Source organism: Pollachius pollachius (genome assembly GCF_949987615.1).
Source record: "Pollachius pollachius genome assembly, chromosome: 3".
Lineage (NCBI taxonomy): Eukaryota > Metazoa > Chordata > Actinopteri > Gadiformes > Gadidae > Pollachius > Pollachius pollachius.
Window position 1 is genome coordinate 20044469 of NC_136936.1, and position 26728 is coordinate 20071196.

Consider the following 26728-nt stretch of genomic DNA (forward strand, 5'->3'; position numbering starts at 1 on the left):
TCTACCGTCTCTTCTAGTGTGCAGCAAACAACCACGCGTCACAAGGAGGCCTGGACGTGTGCGGTGCCTGACATCTTCCACAAGGCTCCCTGCAACAGCAGGGACCACAGCTGGCCAGTCAGCCGCATGCCGCAGGTTCCTCCGAGGGCGGCATGAGTGCGAGGCTTCAGCAATCCAAGCGGACCAGCCGCCCACACTCACACACTCATACATCGGGATGCGGGCTGGACTGGGAGCCCAAGCACTCAAAAGAGCCATGACACTACCATGACAGCTAGAACACACACACGCACACACACACACACACACACACACACAGGGGGGGGCGGGATCTTTACAGAGAGGGAGAGAGGTTTGGGAAAACCCCGTCAGCGGGAATACATGTTCAACCTGAGACATACCTTGGTGGCACTGCGCAGGTGGTCGTAGTAGACCTCCTCGATGGCCTGGAAGTAGATCACCCCCTTCAGCTTGGTCTCGTGCTTGTCTGCACCACAAACCAAAAACAAAAAAGAGCACACAATTTGGTCAGATTAAAATGAAAGCCTGAGCCTTTGAAACCCATCCAGTGGTGGTGTTTCTTCCTCCATCCGTGTGTCACAGAGGATAGAGTTGCGGACCGCGGGTGATTCAGTCATTACCAAGGAAGAGGGAAATACAACGGATGATCCCCCATTTATTGTTTGTGATGATGGATGGAAAAAGACAACCGCAGCAAATTATTTTTTCTGGTATGTGCGCGAGTGTTTTTCTAAGCTAATAGCGTGCTCATTGTATTTCAGACTTGCCTGCGCTCTTACACTCGCCGGGTACATGGTTGCGTTTTATTTCATCAGCCACTGCAGAACAGCAGCAGGGGGAGCTGAGGAACTCAAACCCTCCATCCCTCTCACACTCTCCCCTCTTTCTTTAGGCGCAGAAACATTGGCGCACGCTTACTTAAGAGTGGTAGGTACACATGCCGCATAAGCATCATCATTTCGAGGAATAATAAATGTGGTCCTCCCCTCCGACTCATTATGTGCTAATGAAGCGTTGGGACTTCTTCAGGGGGACGTGTCTCAGGAGAATACCCCCTCTGGTGGGGAGGGCAGAGTGGCTGGGCATCACCTCTGCCTGCACCCCAATCTTTGTTTCAAGGTCAACAGAAGTAGAGAGGTGAGCCTTGCATCTTAATGGCTCCCCCCCCCCCGCCCCCCGCCTCCTCAGAGCGCCTGTGGTGCTGGCTGCGTATGCTAACGACCTATGTGGTATTCTCCACGCGCCTTTTGCTTGAAAGCGCTGCGCGAGAAGAACATACTTCAAGCAGAGCCTTTTGAAGCCACGGAAAAAAGCAAAGAGAGAACGCCTTACAGGCCTAACGAGTCCCAGCGCTCGCGGCGGATGACTACATTAGAGATTGTGCGAGCGATGCGCTCTCCCAGAAACACCCTCCTCATCACCCACACTGGGGTTCAGGGCCACCGCTGTCTGCTGAGATTCTCAGGTGTCACTGTACACACACACGTGGGACGCCTTCAGAGAGCTGCTCAGTTCCACTGTGCAGCTAATAACACACTCATAATCACCGTGACCTCAGCCACACAAACCATCTCAGCCCCACCGCTTCACAACACTTCTCACTTTATACACTTTATGCTTCCATTATCCCATTCTACCTATAACTTGACCCTTGACTCCATTTTCTAACTTGATTAAGAGAGCAGATCGCTCAGAATCAATCACTTCCATCATCATTCAGAAGAACTACTACTTCTACTTATAATACAAAAAACAAGCCAGGACCATGATTCCCTCTGCACTGAGTGGTGGTTCCTCGGGAAGCTAAGCAGGGCTGGCCCGGGCCATTCTTGGTTGGGAGACCAAACAGTGCTTGTAGAGGGGTTGGAGGGCCATTAGGGGGCGCTCTAACTCTAGCCTACGACATATCTGTCAAAGCCATGTCCCCAACGCCCCTGGGACACAGTGTCCTGTGGAAGAGCACCACCTTTCAGAGGAGACGTTAAACCGAGGTCCTGTCCCCGCGGTGTCTCTAATGGCACTCATCACTAGAGTAGGGGGGCTAACCCCGGTGTCTCTACTCATCAATAGAGTAGGGGGCTAACCCCGGTGTCTCTACTCATCACTAGAGTAGGGGGGCTAACCCCGGTGTCTCTACTCATCACTAGAGTAGGGGGCTAACCCCGGTGTCTCTACTCATCACTAGAGTACGGGGCTAACCCCGGTGTCTCTACTCATCACTAGAGTAGGGGGCTAACCCCGGTGTCTCTACTCATCACTAGAGTAGGGGGCTAACCCCGTTGTCTCTACTCATCACTAGAGTAGGGGGCTAACCCCGGTGTCCCTACTCATCACTAGAGTAGGGGGCTAACCCCGGTGTTGATCCCAGAAAGCCAGTGTGTGGTTAGCAAAATGGCTGCCGTGCTCCAGATGAGGAGTGATACACACTGACTATGTAAAGCGCTTTAGGTGTCTCAGAAAGGTCTTAATATTAATCCAGAGTCCTACCGACGTAGTAGGAGAAGGTCCTCTTGAGGCGGTCGAACACGAACCAGCGCTTCTTCCAGGACTTGATCTTGCCACCCATCTTCACCAGGTAGCCCTTGCACATCTTGTCTGTGAGGATGATGTGGTAGCAGGTGTCCACGCTGTGGCCCGACGACTCCACGTGCGTGCGCAGGTCAAACTCCTCCTTGCGGATGGGGAGGTAGCGCGTCATGGGGCGAGCCTGCGGGTCGGGGGTCAACAATCAAATTGATTATTACTATTTATTTATTTTGAATATTTTGGGCATTTTCATGTTTTAAGATAGAGTGAGATAGACAGGAGGTTATGGGAGAGAAAGGGGAGGACATGCAGCAAAGGGCCACAGGCAGGAATTGAACTCGGTCACTGCGTTCAGAACTCAGGGGCTGATTATGGTCCCACGTTCACGCAATGCAAGGGGCTTACGGACCCTTCCTTCATCCACCTGCAAGGGCCTGAAATAAGCCTCCCAAAGATTGTAACCTTAGGTTTAGGCGACGTAGCCGCAAGGGCTGTGATTGGTCCGCTTACTGAAACCCGACGCAGAACCATAAAGGTTCACAACTGCGTCGAAGCCCATAAGCCTAACCCTAACCCTGATCTCGTGAGCTCCATTGTATTTACTCGCAGATCAGTCTGGTAACCTGCGATGGAGAAAAAGTTGCGCCGTGCGCTAAACGACCGGCCAATCAGCGTTGGTTTTGAGGCGGGTTTAGGTGTGACGCAACGAGAAGAGACTGTTCAGTCTAAACAACGTGGCATAGGCGGTGATGGACAGATGGTTTATCAAATCAGCTAACCAGTATTTTTGCGCCTTCCCAAAAGTTCTCCAACGGAAGGGTCCTAGATGGATATGCTGAGCAAAGGCGAATCAATCCATCTGGCAGAGTCAGGTCACCATAACCAGTCCTTTATGTTACGCACTCTACCCCGGTGAGCCATCGGGGCCCCCTCCCAATAATTATTGAATGCATTCTAACAAGGGGGTCGTATGGAGCTGTCAGACTGTGTGCTGGTGTGCCACCTGGGAGAAGTTCTTGGCCCTCATCTTCACTTCCTTCTCCACCAGGAGCTGCCGATGGCAGGTCTCGTCCTGTAGCCTCCTCTCTGCCTCCTCCCTCCTCCTCCTCTCCTCCTCCAGCAGCCGGCTGCGCACCAAGCACTCCTGCTCCTGCAGCCCAGAGACACACGCTTCATTCCAGTTCCCCTTCTGTGACAAATTGCTCCAAATTGCTTTTGGAATAAATTGTCACCAGACTGTGTTTTTTTAAGGCTCTTGATTTTCAATGGCCTGTACACATATATAATGTCCCTTTATATACTGGCTTAGTGAATTATACTATTTTAAACTGATACTCAATCCATTGTAATGCAAAATTAGCAGTGCATTTTTTTTTACCTCAAACTCCCAGTGTTTATGGCTGTAAATTATTGTTTTGATACCTTAGATACTCATGAACATTTGAACTTAGGTTGGAGTTTGCTAGAGCTGCCTGCTTTGTGCGATGGTTCTTTCCTCTCAGAGACAGTGCTGCGAGGATCCCAGAACTAACCCCATTAAACATGGATGTCTCCGTACGCTCGGACACGGTTGGTGGGGGAGGGCTTCATTAAACTTGCATGCCGCATCCCCTCAAGCAATGCCCAGCGTTTTAAAATTCAGAAGTCGGCAAAGCATACATCTTGCTCCCAAGAATGGCTCTGCTATGGCAACAATATGACAAAAGGTTTACACATACACACACACACACACACACACACACGGTGGGGGGTAGTGGTGCTCATGGAGCAGCCTCAGCAGGCGTTGAGCCCGGGGGGGGGCGGAGGTCTTTGGGGCCTGCCCCCCATGAGAGAGAAGGGGCTGCTGCTCAGCCCTGGTTCTTTCTCTACGCCTGATGTTGTGGACAGAGATCTCTGGATGCATTGTGGGTAGTGTCTACTGTTACATGTCTTTTAAACCCTATGTACTGCCCACGTTACCCAGCTGGTTAAGGGAGGTGATCTGGTGACCTCCCTTAACTTACCCGTGACTCGATCAGCCTGGCCTTCTCCAGCTGGGCCTCCCTCAACATCTTCCCCATCTCCTCGATCCTTAAGGCGTCCATTCCACTGCTGCTGAAGACCAGAGGACCACAATGTGAGCGACCAGCATCAATGGGTTACGCTATTACAGGTTTTTATATATATATATATATACACACATATATATAATATGATTTTGATGATCTTTTAAATTATGATATTTTCTTGTCCCCATATCTGCATATTGTTTGTGTTTGTTGGTGTGTGTTTGCACGTGTGTGTGTGTGTGTGTGTGTGTGTGTGTGTGTGTGTGTGTGTGTGTGTGTGTGTGTGTGTGTGTGTGTGTGTGTGTGTGTGTGTGTGTGTGTGTGTGTGTGTGTGTGTGTGTGTGTGTGTGTGCGCGCGCGCGCGCGTCCCCACCTGGACATGTTGTCAGGTGAGCAGGCCGAGTTGTTGCCGGTGGAGATGCTGGTGTCCATGCTGTCGGAGCTCTCCAGGCTCAGCGTGTCGTAGGGCCTCCCTCCTCCGCCCTCCTGGTGCTGGTGGTGGTGCAGGATGGAGTGGTGCATCAGGTGGGGCGAGCCCCCCCCGTCGGCAACAGAGGAGTACTGGGAGGACTGGGCGGGGGCCAGCTGGGAGCCCCGCAGCCCCTCCCACTGGCACTGGGAGGACGGGGCGGCGGCCAGCGGGGCCTGGGCGCCCCGCAGCGCCTCCCACTGGCACTGGGCCTCCAGCACCGCCCGCTGCTTCAGGGCCAGCAGACGCCGCCGCTGCTCCTCGATCACCTGCTGCCCTGCAAAGCACCGCTTCACCGTCAGGAGAACACCAACACCGTCAGGGGGACCACTACATCGTCAGGGGGACCACAACACCGCCAGGGGGACCACTACATCGTCAGGGGGACCACAACACCGCCAGGGGGACCACTACACCGTCAGGGGGACCACTACACCGGCAGGGGGACCACAACACCGTCAGGGGGACCACTACATCGTCAGGGGGACCACAACACCGCCAGGGGGACCACTACACCGTCAGGGGGACCACTACACCGGCAGGGGGACCACAACACCGTCAGGGGGACCACTACATCGTCAGGGGGACCACAACACCGCCAGGGGGACCACAACACCGTCAGGGGGACCACTACATCGTCAGGGGGACCACAACACCGCCAGGGGGACCACTACACCGTCAGGGGGACCACAACACCGTCAGGGGGACCACTACACCGTCAGGGGAACACCAACACCGTCAGGGGAACCACAACACGTCAGGAGAACCACAACACCGTCAGGGGAACACCAACACCGTAAGGGGAACCACAACACCGTCAGGGGAACTCCAACACCGTCAGTGGAACCACAACACCGTCAGGGGAACACCAAAACCGTCAGGAGAACCACAACACCGTCAGGGGAACACCAACACCGTCAGCAACCCTCACTACTGCAGGAGCACAACAACACCGTCAGGAGGCTTCACTGTAAAAAGCAGCATGGAGACACCACCACCACAGAGCCACCTTCTGTTATGAAGACACCACCAGGTACAGCCCCACCAGCTTCAGCACCACCAGGTTCAGCACCACACAGAGCTAGGCACATGCCCATTAATCGCTGAAAGGCCTGATTTGGTGTGAATGGGCCCTTAGGCTCAAGGACCCCAAGCTACAGCAGTCACCTCTTAACCAGGGGGGCTGTGGAGAGGGCCCCTGTATCACACATCAGTAAACCCTTAACAATGAGGGCTGTGAAGGCCCCCTGTATCACACATCATCAAACCCTTAACGAGGGCTGTGGAGAGGGCCCCTTTATCACACATCATCAAACCCTTGCAATGCTGGAGCCAAAATATTTGTACAAACTAAAAAACGTTGCACTGTAGCGCTGAACATGCAATATTGATTCTCCCAAAAAACAGAATACTAGAGGAGCGTGATTTCATTTGAAGGCCCAAGCAGACATAAAGGGAACATCAGAGAGCAGGCGGACGGATGGAGAGGGAGACAGACAAAGAGCAGAGATGGCAGAAGGGATGAAAGAGATGCTGAATAAAAGAGAATGAAAGAGAGTACCAATCTCAGTGTAAAAAACTAAATAAACAAGTGCTACCTTCAGGGGCTTCCGCTACGGAGTGTACACCAGGCCTCTGGGACTCTGAGGACACAGAGACGTGTCCAGATAGGAGGAACACACAGCCACACAGAGGTGGGGGGAGGAAGGAGGTGACATACAAATTGAGGACAAACATGGCCCTCTGAACACAACACGGGTCTGTGAAGTCTCTGTTCCAATCTAGACCACATTTCTCTCGGAGAGCGGTACAGGAGGAGGAGATTGTGGTGTGGTAAAGGAGGAGGAGGTGGAGGAGGTGTGTGGTACAGTAGGAAGTGGAGGAGGAGGTGTGTGGTCACCTTTCTGCTGCAGGGCCAGCTGCCTTTTGTTCTCTATGTCCTGCAGCGTGGCGGCCAGGTTCCGGGGCAGACTGCCGGTGCTGTTGGCCCCCAGTAGGGGACTCTGTGGGACACAAGGATTACCACAAGTTAAACCACTAAAACCATACATAGAAGTGGGCGTTTACGTGCTCACTTGTTTTGGGTTCACATTTTGCATGTATCACAAGCCACTTCCAATTGAGGCTGCCATCAATCCAAGCAAACAATCGCTATCGGATTGGCTAGTCAACAGTTATCAACAGTAGTAGTAGTTAACAACACCTGCAGAGAGTGCAGAGTAGCATCATACATACCAATCAGAAATACAAGGCTTGTCCTTTCTTTGTATGAGTGGTAGTGCCCAACAGTCACAGCAAATATCACATTATCAAAGTACCTACTTAACCCAATGCCTACAAGTAGTAAAGAACTACTTCATATTAATAAAGGCAACCACACTACTGTTGAGTCTTCATCAAACAAACTTTGGAGGATGAGTTTAGTCTTCATCAAACTAACCTTAGAGGATGAGTTTACTCCTCAAACTAACCTTGGAGGATGAGTTCAGTCTTCATCAAACTAACCTTGAGGATGAGTTTAGTCTTCATCAAACTTACCTTGGAGGATGAGTTTCGTCCTCATCAAACTAACCTAGGAGGATGAGTTAGGTCCTCAAACAAACCTTGAAGGATGAGTTTAGTCCTCAAACTAACCTTGGAGGATGAGTTTAGTCCTCAAACTAACCTTGGAGGATGTGTTTAGTCTTGATCAAACTAACCTTGGAGGATGAGTTTCGGCCCAGCGTTGCATGGCCGTGGTGGAGCAGGGACGGAGAGCCAGCTTTAGTCTGGTGAACGGACAGTCCCACGTCAGTGTCCTGCTTTGAGCGAAACACCTGACAACGAAGAGCAAGAGGTCAGCTGGAACCGCTGAAGCAAAGTCAGAAACCTTTTACGACGTTCAGATGTCATGGATCAAGAGAAACTGAGATGATGTTAAACGAGAACTTCAGGATTTTTCAACATGGACCCTTGGTCCGCTCAATTAGGGTCTAAGGACTGAGAACGGTTTCTGAGATGTGTCCAGTATTGAGTGAGAACATTGCAGCTGTAATCTGCAGTAACAGGCTGCCTTCCTCTTAAAGAGCTTGCTTGTTTCTGCCACTGACAGACTCCTATTATATTCCAGCTTCCTGGAAAGGACCCCTACGTCAATACAACCTGTTTTTCCACCTTTGTTGTGTCCGAGCAAGTCTCGCTTAAGGAGGTGTCCCTTTCAATCGAAACTCTCCTTCCCCAGAACCTTTAGATAGCACGAAGCTACACTTTCTGTAATCCACCACAACAAACACTCCTCTCTCCAGCTCTCACTCAAGTTTCCACCGTTCCTGATACAACTCAACTCTCGCGAGACTTATCCTTGAGCTAGACAATAAACACAGAACAGCCTTAGGCGAAAGGTAAAGAAATGGGTTTTATTTCTCTGTAGGGATCCTTTCCAGGATGATAGGATCAACAAGCAATTTTAGAGGACGTACGTTGACTGGGTCTAATCGCCCCAAAAGATTGACCTGCATCCTTTTTTCACAGTTTAGGCTCACTCAATACCGGACAAATTTCAAACCTTGTTGTCCCCGTTAGTCCCTTAGACCCAGAACTATCAGAAATAGGGTCCAGGTTGAAAACAAGGATTAGTTGTGGATCATTTTGGTTCAGCATCGAGTGGGACTCATCATGTAAGGAGCTACGTTGAGAGGTCATAATTTATACGGTCTGCTAAATAGGTCATACGTGAAGGTTACTGTTTGGCTAGTTGGCTGCAATGCAATAGCTTGAATAGGAGAAAACAACAAGACCAATGTTTAAACCCTATCAAATAATATTCTCTTCACGTACAGATAAAAGCTTTTGGAATATTAAATCATAAAAAAGAAAAATCCTCTTAAAACCCAGCAATGCATCAAAACTTTATATTTAAAGATAGTTATTTGAACTGGTAAACATAATTTGCGAGTTGCACTTGAGGGTACTACCGATGTTGAAGGAGGTGTTGGCTCAGACCTCAACGATGTTACTACTACGATGTTAAAGGAGGTGTTGGCTCAGACTTGAACGATGTTACTACTACGATGTTAAAGGAGGTGTTGGCTCAGACCTCAACGATGTTACTACTATGATGTTGAAGGAGGTGTTGTCTCAGACCACAGGATCATAAGGTCTGCTCCGGCCAGCGCCTCGTCAATAGTGTGCATTTGTTAGTTTGTTGGCGTGTTGGAGAAAACAACCTGGCCAGGGAGGTTTGGTGGAACTTGGATTGGCCAAAACAAAGATCCAGCTATGGGAGATGCTACAGTCCATCAGAGGGGGGACATGAACAAATATCATGCACCTCGACAAGGGTCAATGTCATCACTAAACTTGGGGTCTCACAAACACAGAGATCTAATCCACCAGATGCAACTTCAGCTCATACAAGGTGGTTAAAGCTATGCTTAACACACACACACACACACACACACTTGGGACAGTGCCCTTTCATATCTGGTCCTTTCATTTCCTCTACGTTATTTACACCACCATGTCAATACATTTCATCCCCAAATCACATGCAGACATACACGCACGAAAAGAGGCGCGCGCACACACACACACACACACACACACACACACACACACACACTCTGAGTGTTTTACTGGCAAGGTGCTGTCAGTATTGTACAGTTGCAGAAACAGAGAGAGAAAGAGTGGGAGAGAGAGAAGGAGTAGGAGGAGAAAATAGGAGGAAGTCTCATCCCGTGTACCTGTAGCTTGTAGCCTGAAAGCGACTTAGCAGAGAGAGGAGGTACAGGACAGAGCTGGTTGGCCTGCCCAGCCGCCATCACCTCCCGGTACCACTGCTCTAAATCTAGCATGGGGATGTTTGGCCTACTGGCCTCCGACTGACGGTAGAAAAGGAGGAGGAGGAGGAAGAGGAGGACGGTGCCGCGTGGAAGACAGGAAAGCGTGACGGGAGGAGAGTAGAAGAAGAGAACACGACAAGTAAGCAAAGCAGAGAGGGACAGAAACAAGAATCAGATTGTGGCCCCGACTCAAAGGAAAAAGGGAGGAGGGGCTTAAAAGGGGCAGTCGGAAACCGACCACACACACACACACACCTCCATAGAGAGACAGGGGGTGGAGCGGTACAAAGAGGGGACGCGGGGGAAGACGCGGTCCCCGGCGCTGGCCTGCAGGGGGCGATGGGGAGGAGAGGTTGGGGACGACTCCACCTTGGGCATCCCGTACATCTGGCTGAGCTGGCCCACCGTCACATACTCCTTCACAGGCCGGCGGAGGGAGGGGTTGGGGCATCAGGAAGGAGACAGCAGCAAGGTGGAGCAGAAGGAGGAGCAGAAGGAGGAGCAGAAGGTGGAGCAGAAGGAGGAGCAGAAGGTCGAGCAGAAGGTTGAGCGGAAGAAGGAGGAGCAGAAGGAGGAGCAGAAGGAGAACAAGAGAAATAGAGGGTTAAAGACACAGACTTCGGAAAGTGATTCAAAAGTCCCCTTCTGGACGGACAATGACGACTTAGGAAATGAGCAAGGTGTCTGACTGAGGGTAAGACAGCAGACGCTAGTTGACAGTTTACATCTGGAGTACCGCTTTAACCCTGTGGTCTGCCCGAAGACCCCCTGAGTACCAGACCCCCCTCGAATTCAGAGGTTGATCAGAAGATGAGCAATTAGAGCAGGAGAACGGATCGCAGCGCAACGGTTAGGATCGCACAACGTTTAACTCAGCACCACAATTCTTGATGCACCAGATGAACACGCTGAACACATCTGACAGAAGCAGCTCACCGCCAGTCAGTGTGCGTCTCTGGCTGTCGGCCGTCGTTCTCTCACCTCTTTCATGGTGCTGCAGGGTTTGGGAAAGGTCCTTCCTCCCGTCAGACTGTGGTATCTCTTCTCCAGAACCGAGAGTCGCTCTTTCTCCTAAGGAATAAATACAACGTAGACAAGAGTTAGAGAAGCCGTCCATATCCTCCAGCAACATGGAAACACAGATTCTGCTGAGAAACCAGATCGGAATGGGGATTATTGTAAACTTGATTTGCATTTTAAGGAATTCCATGAGGGGCATCTCGTAGCTTTGAGCTTGGCAACATGGAGATATCACTGATTTTCTTTTATCTTTTAACAAGTGGTATTGACCAATCATATTCAAGTTTGACCGTGTGTGTGAGGAGCAACAATCCAAGAGGGCACTGGCTATCATCGGAAACTGACTCAGCTTTGGATCCACTGTGATATCTGTTTATAGAGATCAGCCAAAATATTGTCTGAACCTGAAACGCCACCAAAGAATATTAAAACAAGGAGGGCACAACGAAGAGCAGTCTGGGGAAGGACGATGGCCATCAGACGATAGCCCAGAGTTTCAGAGACAGGCGCTAGTAATGAGCTAGTCAGACAAGGCTTTCAGCCCCACGTCCAAACATAGCACCCACCTTCTGCAGCATCTGCAGAGCCAGAGTCCGCTCCGAGGTCATCCGCTCAGACTCCTGGGAGGCCTGGAGGCCCAGCTGGTGGGCCTGGCCCTCCAGGGCACACACCTTCTCCTTGGGGACAGAGGAACATGGTCACCCTCTGTCCCGGAACCCCAACCCTATCTATGTTAAAGTCTATCCTGACCCTATCTATGTTAAAGTCTATCCTGACCCTATCTATGTTAAAGTCTATCCTGACCCTATCTATGTTAAAGTCTATCCTGACCCTATCTATGTTAAAGTCTATCCTGACCCTATCCATGTTAAAGTCTATCCTGACCCTATCTATGTTGAAGTCTATCCTGACCCTATCTATGTTAAAGTCTATCCTGACCCTATCTATGTTAAAGGTCTCATGGCGTGGAAATCTCACTTTATGAGGTTTTCTAACGTTAATATGAGTTCCCCTAGCCTGCCTATCGTCCCCCAGTGGCTAAAACTTGTGTTCGGTGTAAAACGAGCATTAGGTATCCTGCTCGCCTTTGAACAAATGGAAGCTCAGGCGCGCTGATTTGGAATGTGGCCCCATATGTCGTCATAAGGGGCCAAGTTACCGCCCCTTTCTCTGCCTTGCCCGCCCAAAGAATTTGGCCCAATGAGACAATGAGCTACGACGTGCGAGCGCAACATGTGTGTGTGTGTGTGTCCAGCGGGAGACAATCGCGGGCAACAATCCCTTTCTCCTCCATGTCGCGGTTCAGTCTACTTCAGGTTGATGTGGACGTGGAAGAACCAGAGACGTCGGAGAACCTGACGCGGTCGCTTGAGATTCATAATATCGTCTGGAGGTCTATCTATGTATAATATGATATTATTTAGATATAAAGCTCCAGGACTCCCGCCGGAGCACCCGGAGTGTTCCAGAATATTTACAGAACACGGCCAAAGGCTGTGTGCGCCTCGCCATTGCGATACATCCACTGTAAACAGAGCGCATTGTACCGGGGCCACAAGCTGCTCAGGGCCACACCCCTACCCTCCTCCTTGACCCGCCTCTCTCCTCCTCATTTGCATTATAGCTACAGACACCGAAACGGCGCGTTTGGGGAAAGCTCAATGTGCGACTGGCTCGTAGTGGCTTTAATTCTGCACCACGGCTGAATTTCGGGAACGTCTTCAAATACTGTGTTAGGCGCCCACTAATATCTATATTAAAGCATCCATAAAGTAGCATGCCATGGGTCCTTTAAAGTCTATCCTGACCCTATCTATGTTAATGTCTATCCTGACCCTATCTATGTTAAAGTCTATCCTAACCCTATCTATGTTAAAGTTTATCCTGACCCTATCTATGTTAAAGTCTATCCTGTCCCTATCTATGTTAAAGTCTATCCTGTCCCTATCTATGTTAAAGTCTATCCTGTCCCTATCTATGTTAAAGTCTACCCTGACCCTATCTATGTTAGAGTTTATCCTGACCCTATCTATGTTAAAGTCTATCCTGACCCTATCTATGTTAAAGTCTATCCTGACCCTATCTATGTTAAAGTCTATCCTGACCCTATCTATGTTAAAGCCTATCCTGACCCTGTCTATGTTAAAGTCTATCCTGACCCTATCTATGGTAAAGCCTATCCTAACCCTATCTATGTTAAAGCCTATCCTGACCCTGTCTATGTTAAAGTCTATCCTGACCCTATCTATGTTAAAGTCTATCCTGACCCTATCTATGTTAAAGTCTATCCTGACCCTATCTATGTTAAAGCCTATCCTGACCCTATCTATGTTAAAGTCTATCCTGACCCTATCTATGTTAAAGTCTATCCTAACCCTATCTATGTTAAAGCCTATCCTGACCCTGTCTATGTTAAAGCCTATCCTGACCCTGTCTATGTTAAAGTCTATCCTAACCCTATCTATGTTAAAGCCTATCCTGACCCTGTCTATGTTAAAGTCTATCCTGACCCTATCTATGGTAAAGCCTATCCTAACCCTATCTATGTTAAAGCCTATCCTGACCCTGTCTATGTTAAAGTCTATCCTGACCCTATCTATGTTAAAGTCTATCCTGACCCTATCTATGTTAAAGTCTATCCTGACCCTATCTATGTTAAAGCCTATCCTGACCCTATCTATGTTAAAGTCTATCCTGACCCTATCTATGTTAAAGTCTATCCTAACCCTATCTATGTTAAAGCCTATCCTGACCCTGTCTATGTTGAAGTCTAGATAGTGGTGGTCCTACCTTCCGGCGGACCGAGCTGCGGTGGAAGTCGGCCCTCTCGTGCAGCAGCTGCTGGCCCACCAGCTCCCTCTCCTCCTCCAGGCTGCTCTCCTTCTCCAGCTGCTGAAACTCCAGGTCCTCAAACCGCTTGCTGCTTGCCTCCAGCACCTCCCCTTCCTGAACATACACACACACACACACACACACACACACACACACACACACACACACACACACACACACACACACACGCACACACACACACAAGGAACAACAAACACACCGGCACATTATCAGTATAGCTGACACTTCACACAGGAATATATAATATAATAAATAAATTAATACATAAGGATTCAGTTCTTCCCCACCATGTGTCAAAGCCAAACCCTCACATCACACAAATCAAAGTCTCTCAGACTTAAAGCACCCAACCTCCTGAAAAGGGAGCTTTGTTCAATCGAATTTTGTTCATTGATGGAATATGTCTTATTTCATCGTGTGGCTTTCAGGGGATGATTTAAAGGTCAGGTGTGACTAAACAGGCACAGAGCGATGCACAAGACCTATCCTCACATCAGGAAACGCTCACAGCAGAAGGCAGAGGAGAGAAAAGCGGAGAGAAAACGATGGAGCTAGTCTTTGTTAATTGATTAGTGAGCAGTTATGCATTCTTGGAGCTGTGGCAAATGTAAAAACAAGCTACCCCCAGCTTGAACCGAATCCAAAAGGCCCCGTTTCAACAGCAGACTCTAAACCCCCGGAAATGAATCGTGTACTGGAGAGCAGCGCGCCCACACAGCTCACTGTACCCGCCGCAGGGCTGCCATGCTCCACCAGGGAGAACAGCCATTCATGCTCTCCATAAAGCCTGTCTGTATGGGAGTGGCTTAGCACTAGGTGGGCAGACTCCAGGAGTGTGGGGAGGCATTTGGCAGTGTGTGAGGGGCTCAGAAGGTGTATGAGTACGTGTTCATCTAGGTAAGCTGCTTGGCGCTCTGAACGTTGTGTTGCCTTGCTAAAGGGTTCAAAAAGGTACAGCCCACATACGGGTAGACTGGCACCAAGGGCTAAGCAGCTGGTGGAGCTGCAGCTGACGGAGCCGCAGCTACGCCTTTTTTACACCTGCAGTGTAAACCTCTCCACCCACCCGTTTCAGCTGCTCCATCAGCTGGTCCCTCCGGGCCCCGGGGCCCTGGTGGAGGAGCAGGCCCTGCAGCTCAGTGTAGCCCCGCTGCAGCGCCTGAAGAGCGGCCCGCTCCACCTCCACACAGGCTCGCTCCTAGAGACACACACACATCCACGGACGCACGCACACACACGCACACGCACATAGAAATTCAGTCAGACAAACACACACACTCAGACTCCCCATCGCTCATGTGGAACGTGTGGTGAGCAAAGTCAAGCAGAGACAGGGATGGCCTCTAGATTGTTGCCCAGTTTCAAAGGGAAGAGCTGGAAGAGATTAAGGAGGTTAAACTGATGCTGGTTAGTTGTTGGTAGAGAGACAAACCGAGAAAGAGACATATAGCAGCAGAGTTCAAAACAACCTGAAAACCAATGAGACAGAAAACCCTCAAAAGGAGCCGAGAGAGATGTAGGTTAATTTAAATGTCCCATGGCATGAAAATGTACTTTATGAGGTTTTCTAACATTATTATGAGTTCCCCTAGACTGCCTATAGTCCCCAATTAGCTAGAATTGGCGTTAGGAGACGAGCACTAGGTATCCTGCTCTGCCTTTGAATAAACAAAGCTCAGACGTGCCGATTTGCAATTTTCCCCGTATGTTGTCATACGGGGACATGTTACCTCCCCTTTCTCTGCTTTGCCCGCCCAGAGAATTAAGCCCGCCAATGAGACAATGAGCTAGGACCTTGCGAGCGCCACGTGTGTGTGTGTGTGTGTGAATACACACACTATAACGCAAGTGTTGTGCACCTCTTTGTTATTTAACTGTTCTGCTGTTACTGTTATGGCGCATAACACGCAACACGTTTGCTTAAAGCTCCCATTTGGTGAAAAGACTAGACTGCGTCGGGTTGTCTGACGTCTCTGGTACTTCCACAACGAGACTCGTAGTGGGGGTTATCTCGGCCATGGTTGAGAAAATGGAGTAACACATTGCTCAGCCAGTAATAATAATACCAGGGAAAAACCAGGGAAAAAACCAGGGAAATACCAGGAATAACACCACGTGTTTTCCTCCACGCCGCCTCACCTCGTCCTTCTCTCTCTGCACGGCGTTCTCCAGCTCGTCCAGCTTGCGCTGCAGCTGTGTGATGACATCTGACTCCGCCTCCATCTGGTCCAGCTCCGCCTGCCGCTCGCCCTGCAGCAGGGCGCGCTCCATCTCCGCCTGCAGAGGGGAGACAGCACTCTGTCAAGGGTCTGACAAACACCTTGAATGTCCTGAACGCAGCTCAGCGTACGGTAGATACCGCTGCGTTAGAATCCTCCTTCCTATGCACTCTCCAACAGTAGAGAGTGAGAGAGAGTGAGACAGAGACAGAGAGAGAGACAGAGAGAGAGAGTGAGAGGTAAATAGAGAGAGAGACAGACAGACAGACAGACAGACAGAGACAGACAGACAGACAGACAGACAGACAGACAGACAGACAGACAGACAGACAGACAGACAGACAGACATCCTTCCTTCCTTCCTATGCACTCTCCAACAGTAGCGGCCAGCAGCCTGAGCACTGGCCTGGCTGCCCCAAAAGATGAACGCATGTCATGAACTACACGTAGGCCTGAATTTGTATTCATGCAGTATACGTTGTGTTTTGCTTACTTGTTGAAGCAGTTTTTCTAACCGTGTGGACTTATTGCATTACGTCAAGCTGTATGATGTGATGTGTTTGAGGATGTGAGGAGACGGAGGAGGCAGCAGGCTGACCTCTTGTCGGGCCTCCTGGAGCTGCTGCTCCAGCTCTGTCAGCCGCGCCTTGAGCTCATCCACCCGGGACAGCACTTGGAGACGCTCCTCCTCCACCCGGGACAGCACCTCCAGACGCTCCTCCTCCCGGTACACCAGCTCCTCCCGCCCTGCAGGGGCCTCCTGCTAGGAGGGAGGGAGGGAGGGAGGGAGGGGAGAGATTGTAAATGGAGATAGCAAGACCAAGACAAATGATAGAGACAAGGGGGAGAGAGAGATACAGAAACACAGAAGCACACACACACACACACACACACACACACACACACACACACAGACAGAGACAGACAGAGAAGGTGAGGATGAAGTGCATTGATATAAAGATACACATACAGTAAATAAACTTTGATAAAATAAGTAAAGCAACATGAATTGAGTTACAGAACAGAGACACACAGGTGAACACTGTTGCCCTCCTACTGCACAGTGTTGGCAGAGATTTCAAATCTACGAATTAATAGGTTGGGTTGCGAACTCTTCACGGTACCGACTGAGTTAAGTCTGTACTACCGAGGACCTCCTGAGGTCGAATAAATCGTTTTCCAATGCGTGTTCGCATTGCAGCCAGCGCTGAACAAGTTAAAGCCTCCGTGGACAAACAAACTGAGGCAACTCCATCGATATCTTCATCGCATTAATGAGCTGGTTTGACGAGTTGTTGCTGGAGATTGCTGGGCCTTTTTCACTGTCTTTGGGTAAGTGCATACTGGACGTCATGCCGCTGCTCTCCTCCTCCCTCGTCCTCGTCCTCCTCCCTCTCTCTCCTCCTCCTCCCTCTCACAAACTCCTCCTCCCTCTCTCCTCCTCCCTCCTCCTCCTCTCTCCTCCTCCTCCTCACCTCCTTATGCGTGCTCTCTGTGCTGCTGCTCTCCTCCTCCCTCCTCCTCCTCCTCCTCCTTATGCGTGCACACTGTGCTGCTGCTCTCCCTCTTCCTCCTCCCTCCTCCTCCTCCCTCCTCCTCCTCACCTCCTGATGTGTGCTCTCTGTGCAGCTGTCCTTCTCCTCCCTCCTCCTCCTCCCTCCTCCTCCCTCAGGTTCTCCTCCTCCCTCCTCCTCTTCCTCCTCCTCCTCCTCACCTCCTGATGCGTGCTCTCGGTGCTACTGCCTCCTCCTCCCTCCCCCTCCCTCCTCCTCCTCCTCACCTCCTGATGCGTGCTCCCGGTGCTGCTGCTCTCCTCCTCCCTCCTCCTCCTCCTCCTCACCTCCTGATGCGTGCTCCCGGTGCTGCTGCTCTCCTCCTCCCTCCTCCTCCTCCTTCTCACCTCCTGATGCGTGCTCTCGGTGCTACTGTCCTCCTCCTCCCTCCCCCTCCCTCCTCCTCCTCCTCCCTCCTCCTGATGCGTGCTCTCGGTGCTACTGTCCTCCTCCTCCCTCCCCCTCCCTCCTCCTCCTCCTCCCTCCTCCTGATGCGTGCTCTCTGTGCTACTGTCCTCCTCCTCCCTCCCCCTCCCTCCTCCTCCTCCTCCTCACCTCCTGATGCGTGCTCTCGGTGCTGCTGTCCTCCTCCTCCCTCCCTCCCCCTCCCTCCTCCTCCTCACCTCCTGATGCGTGCTCTCGGTGCTGCTGTCCTCCTCCTCCCTCAAGTGCTCCTCCTCCCTCCCCGCCCGCGGCCTGCCATTGTAGGCCAGGTGTGACCCCGGGGCCATGGGCGTCATCAGCGCCATGGCGGGCGTGGAGCCGGCGCTGACGGAGGCCGCGCCCCGGTGGGCGGAGCCGTCTCCAGTGGGGACGCCCGCCCTCATCCCGGAACCGCCCGGGGCCGGCGGGGCCTCCAGGGGCCCGTCGTACTCGTCGCCTTTGTTGTACTCTGCACACAGGTTGAGGATGGTCTCCAGGCGCTGGCGCTCCTGGGGAGGGGAAGAGGAGGAGAGGAGGAGGAGGAAGAGGAGAAGGAAGAGTCAGGGCGTCACAGGGCTCAAAGGCTGCGGTCCAATGGGACTCCATGACGGCAGAAGCCCCTGAGTACTGAAGAGCATTAAGGGAGAATTCCCTCAAGTGGTTTGGGAATGGAGGAGACAGAAATGAGAGGTTCCTTCTTAAGGCTCTGGGTGTGACAACATGAAAGGACATTCGATAAAATATGAGCAATGAAAAGAAAAAGTAAAGAAAGCAACATTTGCTGTCCGCAATATTGATTGCATTCAGTCATTTGTCATATTGTATTCAACCTCATATGCAGGTCACTTTCGATAAAAAAATATGAAAATCAATTGGGAAGATGGATTATGCTCATCCAAAGAGACCGAGGTCACGTGATTTGCTCTTATGCATTTTTGGACAAACAGTGGGCATCCTGCATCAATGAGAGTTAGCTTCCAGACCAGCGTGCTCCCTGTCAACAGCCACCGTAACGACATGTTAACATACTTTCTACGATGAGAAGCAAAACAAAGCTATGTGGATGCTGGACTTCCTGACCTCAGCTGGAACCCCGGTCTGAGCAAAAATAAATAAAAACAGTAGCTTGCATATTACGCAGCGCTTGTAATGTGCAAACTAAGAGCCCTTATAAAGTCGGTACATAATGATCATCAGGAGAATACTCTGATTAATATATGTGCCTATATATACAAATATAAATAAATATATATCTCACTACAAAACCGAATGGGTGATCGGTATCGGATTGGCTGATCACACATTCAAAAGATCAACGATTGGATTTGGCCTTATAAAAGGTAATCTGTGTATCCCTTATACTAATAATAATATAAACACTGAATTATAAAGAGAGTCCTTGGTTCAGATGGCCACACACTCACAAAGAGGAGGTTAATGAGGGAGCAGAAAGAACTGTTCATCAGTGGAACACGCCCTTGTGCCAGGGAGTGGAGCAGAGATGTGAGAGTAGCCTGGGGCCAGGGAGGGAGGGGGGCGTCACGTTCAGAAGCTCCACAACTCTAGGACAACTCCATCGCAACACTTTGAAACTACTCGATAGTTTCATAGTGCCTTAATTTAGCTACTAGAACGTTGACTTTGATGAACCTTTAACAAAGTCCTTTGTGGAAGCCAGCACTGCGTGACATGGATTTTGATTTGCAATTATTAAGACTGATATTAGCTAGGGATGGGGGAGGAAAATGTGATTCATGCTAGAATCAGGGTTCTTTGTTCCCACAATACTTAGCACTTGTTATGATGGTCCTTTTGGCCATGTAAGACACAAATGTCAATGTTATCTTAGCGCAAGCCAAAAGGACGGTTGAACTGTCCAGCAAAGGCTGCTGTAGCGTATCCTCCAACAGTCATTCTGCCTCAACTCTCTTCTGTTCAAACATCATCAAACATCCTGGCAGGGCTGTAGAGCCTAAAACACTGTGTTAAACCACACTAAATATTACATTGCAATAATTGCTTAAAATATCGTTATCCAATATTTATAGAGACGCAATATGGTATGGACATTGTATGAATTGTGATTTAAAGTGTCTTCAAACACAAGCAACCACACTGGGGCATGCTATGAACTACAACAACTCTAGAATCTAGATATTAGAGTTACCTCCTGTTCTCAACACAAAATTACTTCCATCTTATGGAACAGCAGCAGACTGTGGTGGAAACCCCCCAAATTACCCTATGACCCCCATGACCCCCATCCTGATCCTGAACACCTCAGTGACTCCATGACCCCCGTCCTGGTCCTGAACCCCTCAGTGACCACATGACCCCCAGCTTGATCCTGAACCCAGTGTTAGTTGCAGTGGTGTTACTATGACAATGGTTACACAAAAAAGCAAAAAAGAGGCAAAGAGGCTTCAAACGTTGGGCTGGGAAGTCACCAGCTGCTCACAGACATGCCCCACGCAGGCACATACAACACACCATTTAGTCCAAACATGTGTCTGCGCATCCCCAAACCACACGCTGACAGGCCCCCACAGAAGCGCTCCGCTAGCACACTTATCAGCACACTAGGAACTGCTTGTGGGAAGGATCCACACATTTTATGCCATGAATTATCTTCCTTGATGAATTTTGGCGCAGCATAAATCTACTTCAGCACCAGATGGGGCCTTCAAATCGGGCTGGCGTTAGCTCCGATCAACGTCCCCGCGCCGACACACTCCCATGTGTTCCAGGAGCTTCATTAGCGGGCATCAGCGCCAGCTCTCTCCAGTCGGTTGTTTTGTGAGTCTCCAGTGAGTTGTGAGATGGACCAGGGAAAGTGGTCCCCATGTTTTGGTTGTTACATTCCTGGGACCTGGATACATGGTGAGCTGGTCCCCTTAGAGAGTTTCCACAGAGAGGACCGAGGCGCTGCAGGACACAGTGTGTTCTTGTTAGCTGTTGAAGCAGACCCAATAAACATCTCGGCCAATCAGCCTAGGGTTGTCAGATGCCCCGTCTATATAGCCAAGCTTCAAAAGGTTATAGTAAAGTGCTTTGTAGCCCAGGGCTGTAAACGGCTCCTTATTATCCCTGCTTAACTCCTGTTTACCTCCTGTTTACCTCCCATTTACTAGCCGTTTACCTCCCATTCACCTACCAAACCAGCCCAACTGCACCTCCCTAGTCCCTCACCAGGGGCCTGAGGGAACCTGCACCTCCCTAGACCCCACCAGGGGCCCGAGGGAACCTGCACCTCCCTAGTCCCCCACCAGGGGCCTGAGGGAACCTACACCTCCCTAGTGAACCTTCACCTCCCTAGTCCCCCACCAGGGGCCTGAGGGAACCTACACCTCCCTAGTGAACCTTCACCTCCCAAGTCCCCCACCAGGGGCCTGAGGGAACCTGCACCTCCCTAGTGAACCTGCACCTCCCTAGTCCCCCACCAGGGGCCTGAGGGAACCTGCACCTCCCTAGTGAACCTGCACCTCCCTAGTGAACCTGCACCTCCCTAGTGAACCTTCACCTCCCGAGTCCCCCACCAGGGGCCTGAGGGAACCTACACCTCCCTAGTGAACCTTCACCTCCCTAGTCCCCCACCAGGGGCCTGAGGGAACCTGCACCTCCCTAGTGAACCTGCACCTCCCTAGTCCCCCACCAGGGGCCTGAGGGAACCTGCACCTCCCTAGTGAACCTGCACCTCCCTAGTGAACCTGCACCTCCCAAGTGAGCCTGCACCTCCCTAGTCCCCCACCAAGCCAGCCCCTTAAGCTGACTGGAACAGTGAAAATGCAATGGATCGTTATCAAGTTGTGTTTTCAATGTAATGGTCTAAGGACTGACCAGCAGTCTTCTTTCTCTGCTTCCCATTTATCTGGGAAGCAGATATCTCAAACAATGATTAACTGAAACTGTGTTGCTTTACCAAATACCTGCTTCAATGGGCTCAATGGAAAATCATTTATTCATAAGATATTGTATTTAAATACGAAGAAGTATGAATACCGCAATGATGAATCACACATGTGCAAACATATATCTGGCATCATGCTCACACCTGCACATTGAAAAAGACTCCCACATGAATAACGATGCTGGGGGTTGGATCTGGCTGCATTGTAGTCATGATGTTGAGCCTAATTATCCCACTCCTATGAAAACACTTTCAAAAGCCCCATTTAAAAGGCACAATCAGTGAAACATACCGCTAAGCAGCATTCAGCCACTCTCATACTGAGGTGTGGTTTAAAGACGATGTGCAGATGGCTAGTCAGCAGCTGAATAGTAATAACAGAGCTTCAAAACGCTGAAAGTCTCGCTGAAGCAGCAGCTCCATAAGACGCCTGGGGGGCATAAGGCCAAAAGTAAGTCACAATTTGGAGATATCAGGGCACACACACACACACACACATAAATCTTCATTCAACAACTTTATTTTGCAATATGCCAAGCAAGTGAAATGAGTAGGCCATAAAGTGTGAGGGTTCAGACTACACAAACCAAGATTAATTTAAACAAAGTACTGTCCGGCAGCTCATTTCAATCCCAACCACATGAGTTCTTTATGTTCTTTATAAATCCTGGCTTGGTGGAAGAAAGGGTCTGGATTCAGGCCTTCCTCGGGAGTAGACTGGCTCCTTGGAGGGCTCGTCCTTGTTCTGTCGAGGTTGACATCATGTGCCCTTCACGCCTCACAATAACCATCTTGTGGTGTTTGCAATGTTTCGCCCCTCCCTCCATCCATCACATGGCTGGCAGTGCATGTGCTAATATCAATCAATCAAACTTGAATTCCTCATCAAATGTTGTAATAGTATACAAATCCAAACCACAAACCATGGATCCTAAACTTGAAAAGTAATTATCCAAAGAAATGTTTGGTCGTTTTTATTTCGGGGAATGGCAAACATCTTGCACCCATGTTTGGAAATGGGTTAGAGAAACACATGAGCCCCCTTTTGATGGAATTTAATCCTGAGAGGCTTTGGGCTTGTTCCCAGTGGAGAAGGGTAGAATGTCTCTCAGAAGGCAGCATGACTGGTTTAAATCTTCTTCTTTATCATAAGGCGATGCAGAGCTCTGCTGAGGAACAGAGCGAGCTCTCGTCCATCACGCTGGTCCTCGGAGCTAACCTTGAACTGATCTCCACTTGGCACTGGTGATGCAGTTTCTCTGCCACCTCCTTTAGGAAGCAAGCACAGGCCCCAAATGGCCCGCCTATTAGGCCCTTTCAGCCCAGGAGGCCTCCTATTCTCCAGATGTATGACCCGTGGATTGTCTTCCACTGATCACCAACATAGCCCTTTTCAACATCCCAAAATATCAGAGACGATTGCTGATTAACAGCAGGAAATGCTCTGCTTAGGTTCAAAGTGGTTGTGATAATTAGTCAACTAGGAATGCACAAGCCTGGGCTGCCATTGCACGTCATTCATCTAACTAAACAGTGGTCTTAAAAAGGTGCTGAGGCGTAGAATAAAATCTTCCTGAATCTGGAAGCTGACGTGCATAAGTCAACAACCCCTCATAATGGCATGCACTCTTGCTTTGTGTTGTTCCTCCTGCAGTTGATGATTATTCATGAGTCTGTCTGTCTGGCAGGCTGCAGACAGGGCTAACAGACTGGGTCAATGTACCCAGTGCCAGGTAGACAGCAGCTCCCCAGCTGTCAGACAAAGGCCATGCTGACAGCCTAGAGGCTCAAAGGCTTCCAATTATTTCTGGAACATCTTACACAACTTTTCTTAAATTTGCATTTCTTCCCCATCTCAGTTCAACCATAAGTCTCTAATATGGCTTAAAAGAACACTCAAAATGCATCTAACTAATCAAATGTGGTTGCTAGCCCTCACAGGCCTTTGGGTGATGGCCACAGTCCCTGAGAGCGTCTCTCAGGATGCTCTGCCACAGACTGTCCAAAACAATGGATTCCAAGGAGGATACTTTGATAGATGAGGACCAGACCAACCTGGAAGCTCATGTTTTATTAGCTCTTGTTTTGTCTCTGCTCTCTTAGACTCTACAGAGAGGAGGGGTGCTGCTGCTCTTGTCTATCTATTCAATGAATCCACATTGATCTGACAGCTTCATGATGAACAAGCAGTGGCGAATTGCTCTGCGCTGCAAGAATACTACATGGAACCTTTTGAATGGTGGACTGCAACAATAGTAGTTATGATTTCTTAAACAAACATAGCAGATGTTTACTTTCCACTCCTGCAGTTCAACCCTTGGTCTACGTCGTAGACCAAGAAATAAAACTGAGACCAGACAAACTACTATACTCTAAGCCCAGCAATTTATATCGCTGGCACGCATATAGGAATGAAGGATCGATTAATTTAGTTTCTATTTGGATGCGGTGAAGTATTTAAACCAATTTTTTCCATGTTGTTTGTGAACAACGCGTTGAGCTAATGTAACAATGTTCTGTAATAACTGTAGTCAAAGTGACCAGAGGGCAGAGGAACTACAAAGTCACAACTGGTGATAAAGTGCAGCGCACTGTGATAGATATAGGTATACACATACACAACCTGCAGCAGGCTCAGCACCTCCTTACAAGGCAGAGTGTCCCAGGAATCCCTCTAGATAGAGCAGTGGAAGCAGCCAGTAGAGTTTACCTTCATGAGCGACGCCAAACTGCTGAGAACAGCTGGCCTTCCTCTGGCCAGGCCCTCGTCCCTGCCCTGACCTCGGGCCCCCAGGTCCTGACCCCGGGCTGGGCTCGCTCTGATCAAAGGGGCAGGTCCACAGCCCCTCGGCCCCTGGTGCCGGTCCATAGGGGAAGGTGCTGCCCGGGTAGTGTGAATGACACTGGGGTGTGTTTATGGCTGCGGCTCCTCGTGTGAAAGTCCACTGGGCCCAGATTCAGTTGGAAAGAAAGGTGTGTTTTACAACTATGTCAATGCTTTGGTGGGGGGGGGGGGGGGGGGTGTGGCTTTAAAAGGGGAGTAGTCCTGGGTTCCAGCAGGTGTGGGGACTTCCTGATGTGGGATGAACTTTGCCGGTGGGTTCCAAGAAAGGCAATGCGGCCTATAAATGTATATTTATCTATATACACTAGGGGTGTAACGGTACACAAAAGTCACGGTTCGGTACGTACCTTGGTTTTGATGTCACTGTATGGTACAGGACGTTACGGTTCATAGTTAAGGGGAAAAAAAATAATTCACAGTGATGGTGATAGTAACACCTGCCGTTTCAAATGCGTATGCATGTTAAAGTGCTGTACGTAGACATGGAGCACTCTATTTGTATCCGGAGAGCCTGTCGTAGCTTACGTGCGCATCCAATATTTTTCAACAATCCCTCGCCGCAAAGGAGACAAGGGCTGTGATTGGTCCTCTAACAAAATCATTTACGGAATCACTTCTCCAGTTTGACTTTGCACCTTATTTACTTTGTACATTGTTTACTTTGCACATTAAGGACAAATAAAACACCAAATAAGATTTGAAATGCTTTTGAAGTTTATTTACAAAGCTACTTACATGGTTTGTAGTCAACATATAAGATTGATCGGGCGGCGAATTGCATTGCGTATCATACATCCCGACGGAGAAGTGCGAATGCTCGAGGGGTCTCCGTAGTTACGGAGTCGGATTACGGAGTCTGAGTAGCAAGGGCGTAGGAACCGGGGGGGACGGAGGGGACGTGTCCCCTCCAATATTTGAGACAGGCGCATTTGTCCCACCTAAAAATTATACCGGGGGATTTATTTTGAAAGCGCAACACAGCGTCTTGTCACCGCTTCTTATTCTAAAAAACTGGATGATTGTGCGTGCAATTAAAGAATTGATTTGCTATTTATCAGTTCATTACTGCCATTCCAAATGTGTTTTCCTTTACATTTTCAAATGTATCTTTTTAGTAGAATAAAATATATTTGTGAATTCTTTCAGTGTAGTTAATTTATGACATATTTCTGTTCAAACCATTAACGGATCTGTCAGGTTTCCGATATGTGTTCCCAATGTTAAACTCATTCCTACGCCCCTGCGGAGTAGTATACTTTGGCTAAACGGTCCGGGAGGAACTCCGACTTCAAGTATTAAATTCTGCATCCAATACAAGCATTCGCCATATAAACACTATGTACGCCACATTTACGCCACAAACTCTGTAACCACCCAGAAGTGCCCGTACCGTGACGTTTCGGTACAAACACGTGTATCGTTACACCCCTAATATACACAGATCATGGCATATACTGTTCACTCTTAGCATTCAATCAGATGGACGATTCCAGCCTGATCATTTATTCAAATCTCCTCTGTTGGTTCTGTCGCTTCAGATACATCTAACAGTATTATCATACGTTATGGCCACCGTTCCATTAATGCACGCACACAGTCTTAATCCCCCTATGAGGATAACAAGATATGAACTGTAAGTCTTAAGGATCTGTTCCACGGTTTGCTGCGCAGAGCATTGGGGATTCCCCGCTACGAACTGTGTGGGGAGGTAGCCCCCTCTAGTGGTGATCCCACATAATGCAGCCTGGCAAGACAGGAGACGATGGTTCATTGTTACGTCTCTACTGACACAACCCATTGTACTGAACAGTTCTGTTGTGTCCGCACCCCATGCCCGAAGGGGGAATCCCTCTTCCTGCTTCCCAAAGAGTCTTCATCCATAACACCTTGAGTCTGACCGTTTTGGGGGGCCAGGGTTAGGGGGTCTTAGAAAGTGGCCTGTGAAGCTCTTTTTATGACTAGAAGTGGGACTAAGGACTTACAAGAATAATGAACTTCACGTGACTAAATAGTCCTATTGTTTA

At 49.6% G+C, this 26728-nt stretch overlaps 1 protein-coding gene across 10 annotated transcripts in view; it reads right to left on the bottom strand.

The window, feature by feature from the left end:
- The window catches only part of phldb1b (pleckstrin homology-like domain, family B, member 1b), a 69653-nt gene that overhangs the window by 3674 nt on the left and 39251 nt on the right, over nt 1-26728 (bottom strand). For 6 of the 10 annotated variants that reach the window (XM_079732591.1, XM_079732588.1, XM_079732587.1 and 3 more), the window contains 15 exons: nt 18153-18461; nt 16575-16739; nt 15897-16034; nt 14824-14955; nt 13695-13850; nt 11471-11581; nt 10866-10955; nt 7764-7880; nt 6965-7067; nt 6663-6707; nt 4969-5341; nt 4551-4641; nt 3551-3697; nt 2509-2728; nt 402-487 (listed from right to left, as the gene is read on the bottom strand). In XM_079732591.1, the coding sequence (XP_079588717.1) occupies nt 402-487; nt 2509-2728; nt 3551-3697; nt 4551-4641; nt 4969-5341; nt 6663-6707; nt 6965-7067; nt 7764-7880; nt 10866-10955; nt 11471-11581; nt 13695-13850; nt 14824-14955; nt 15897-16034; nt 16575-16739; nt 18153-18461 (2283 nt within the window). The remainder of the gene's footprint in view (nt 1-401; nt 488-2508; nt 2729-3550; nt 3698-4550; nt 4642-4968; nt 5342-6662; nt 6708-6964; nt 7068-7763; nt 7881-10865; nt 10956-11470; nt 11582-13694; nt 13851-14823; nt 14956-15896; nt 16035-16574; nt 16740-18152; nt 18462-26728) is intronic. The other 4 variants (XM_079732585.1, XM_079732586.1, XM_079732592.1 and 1 more) reach the window with 4 other exon arrangements.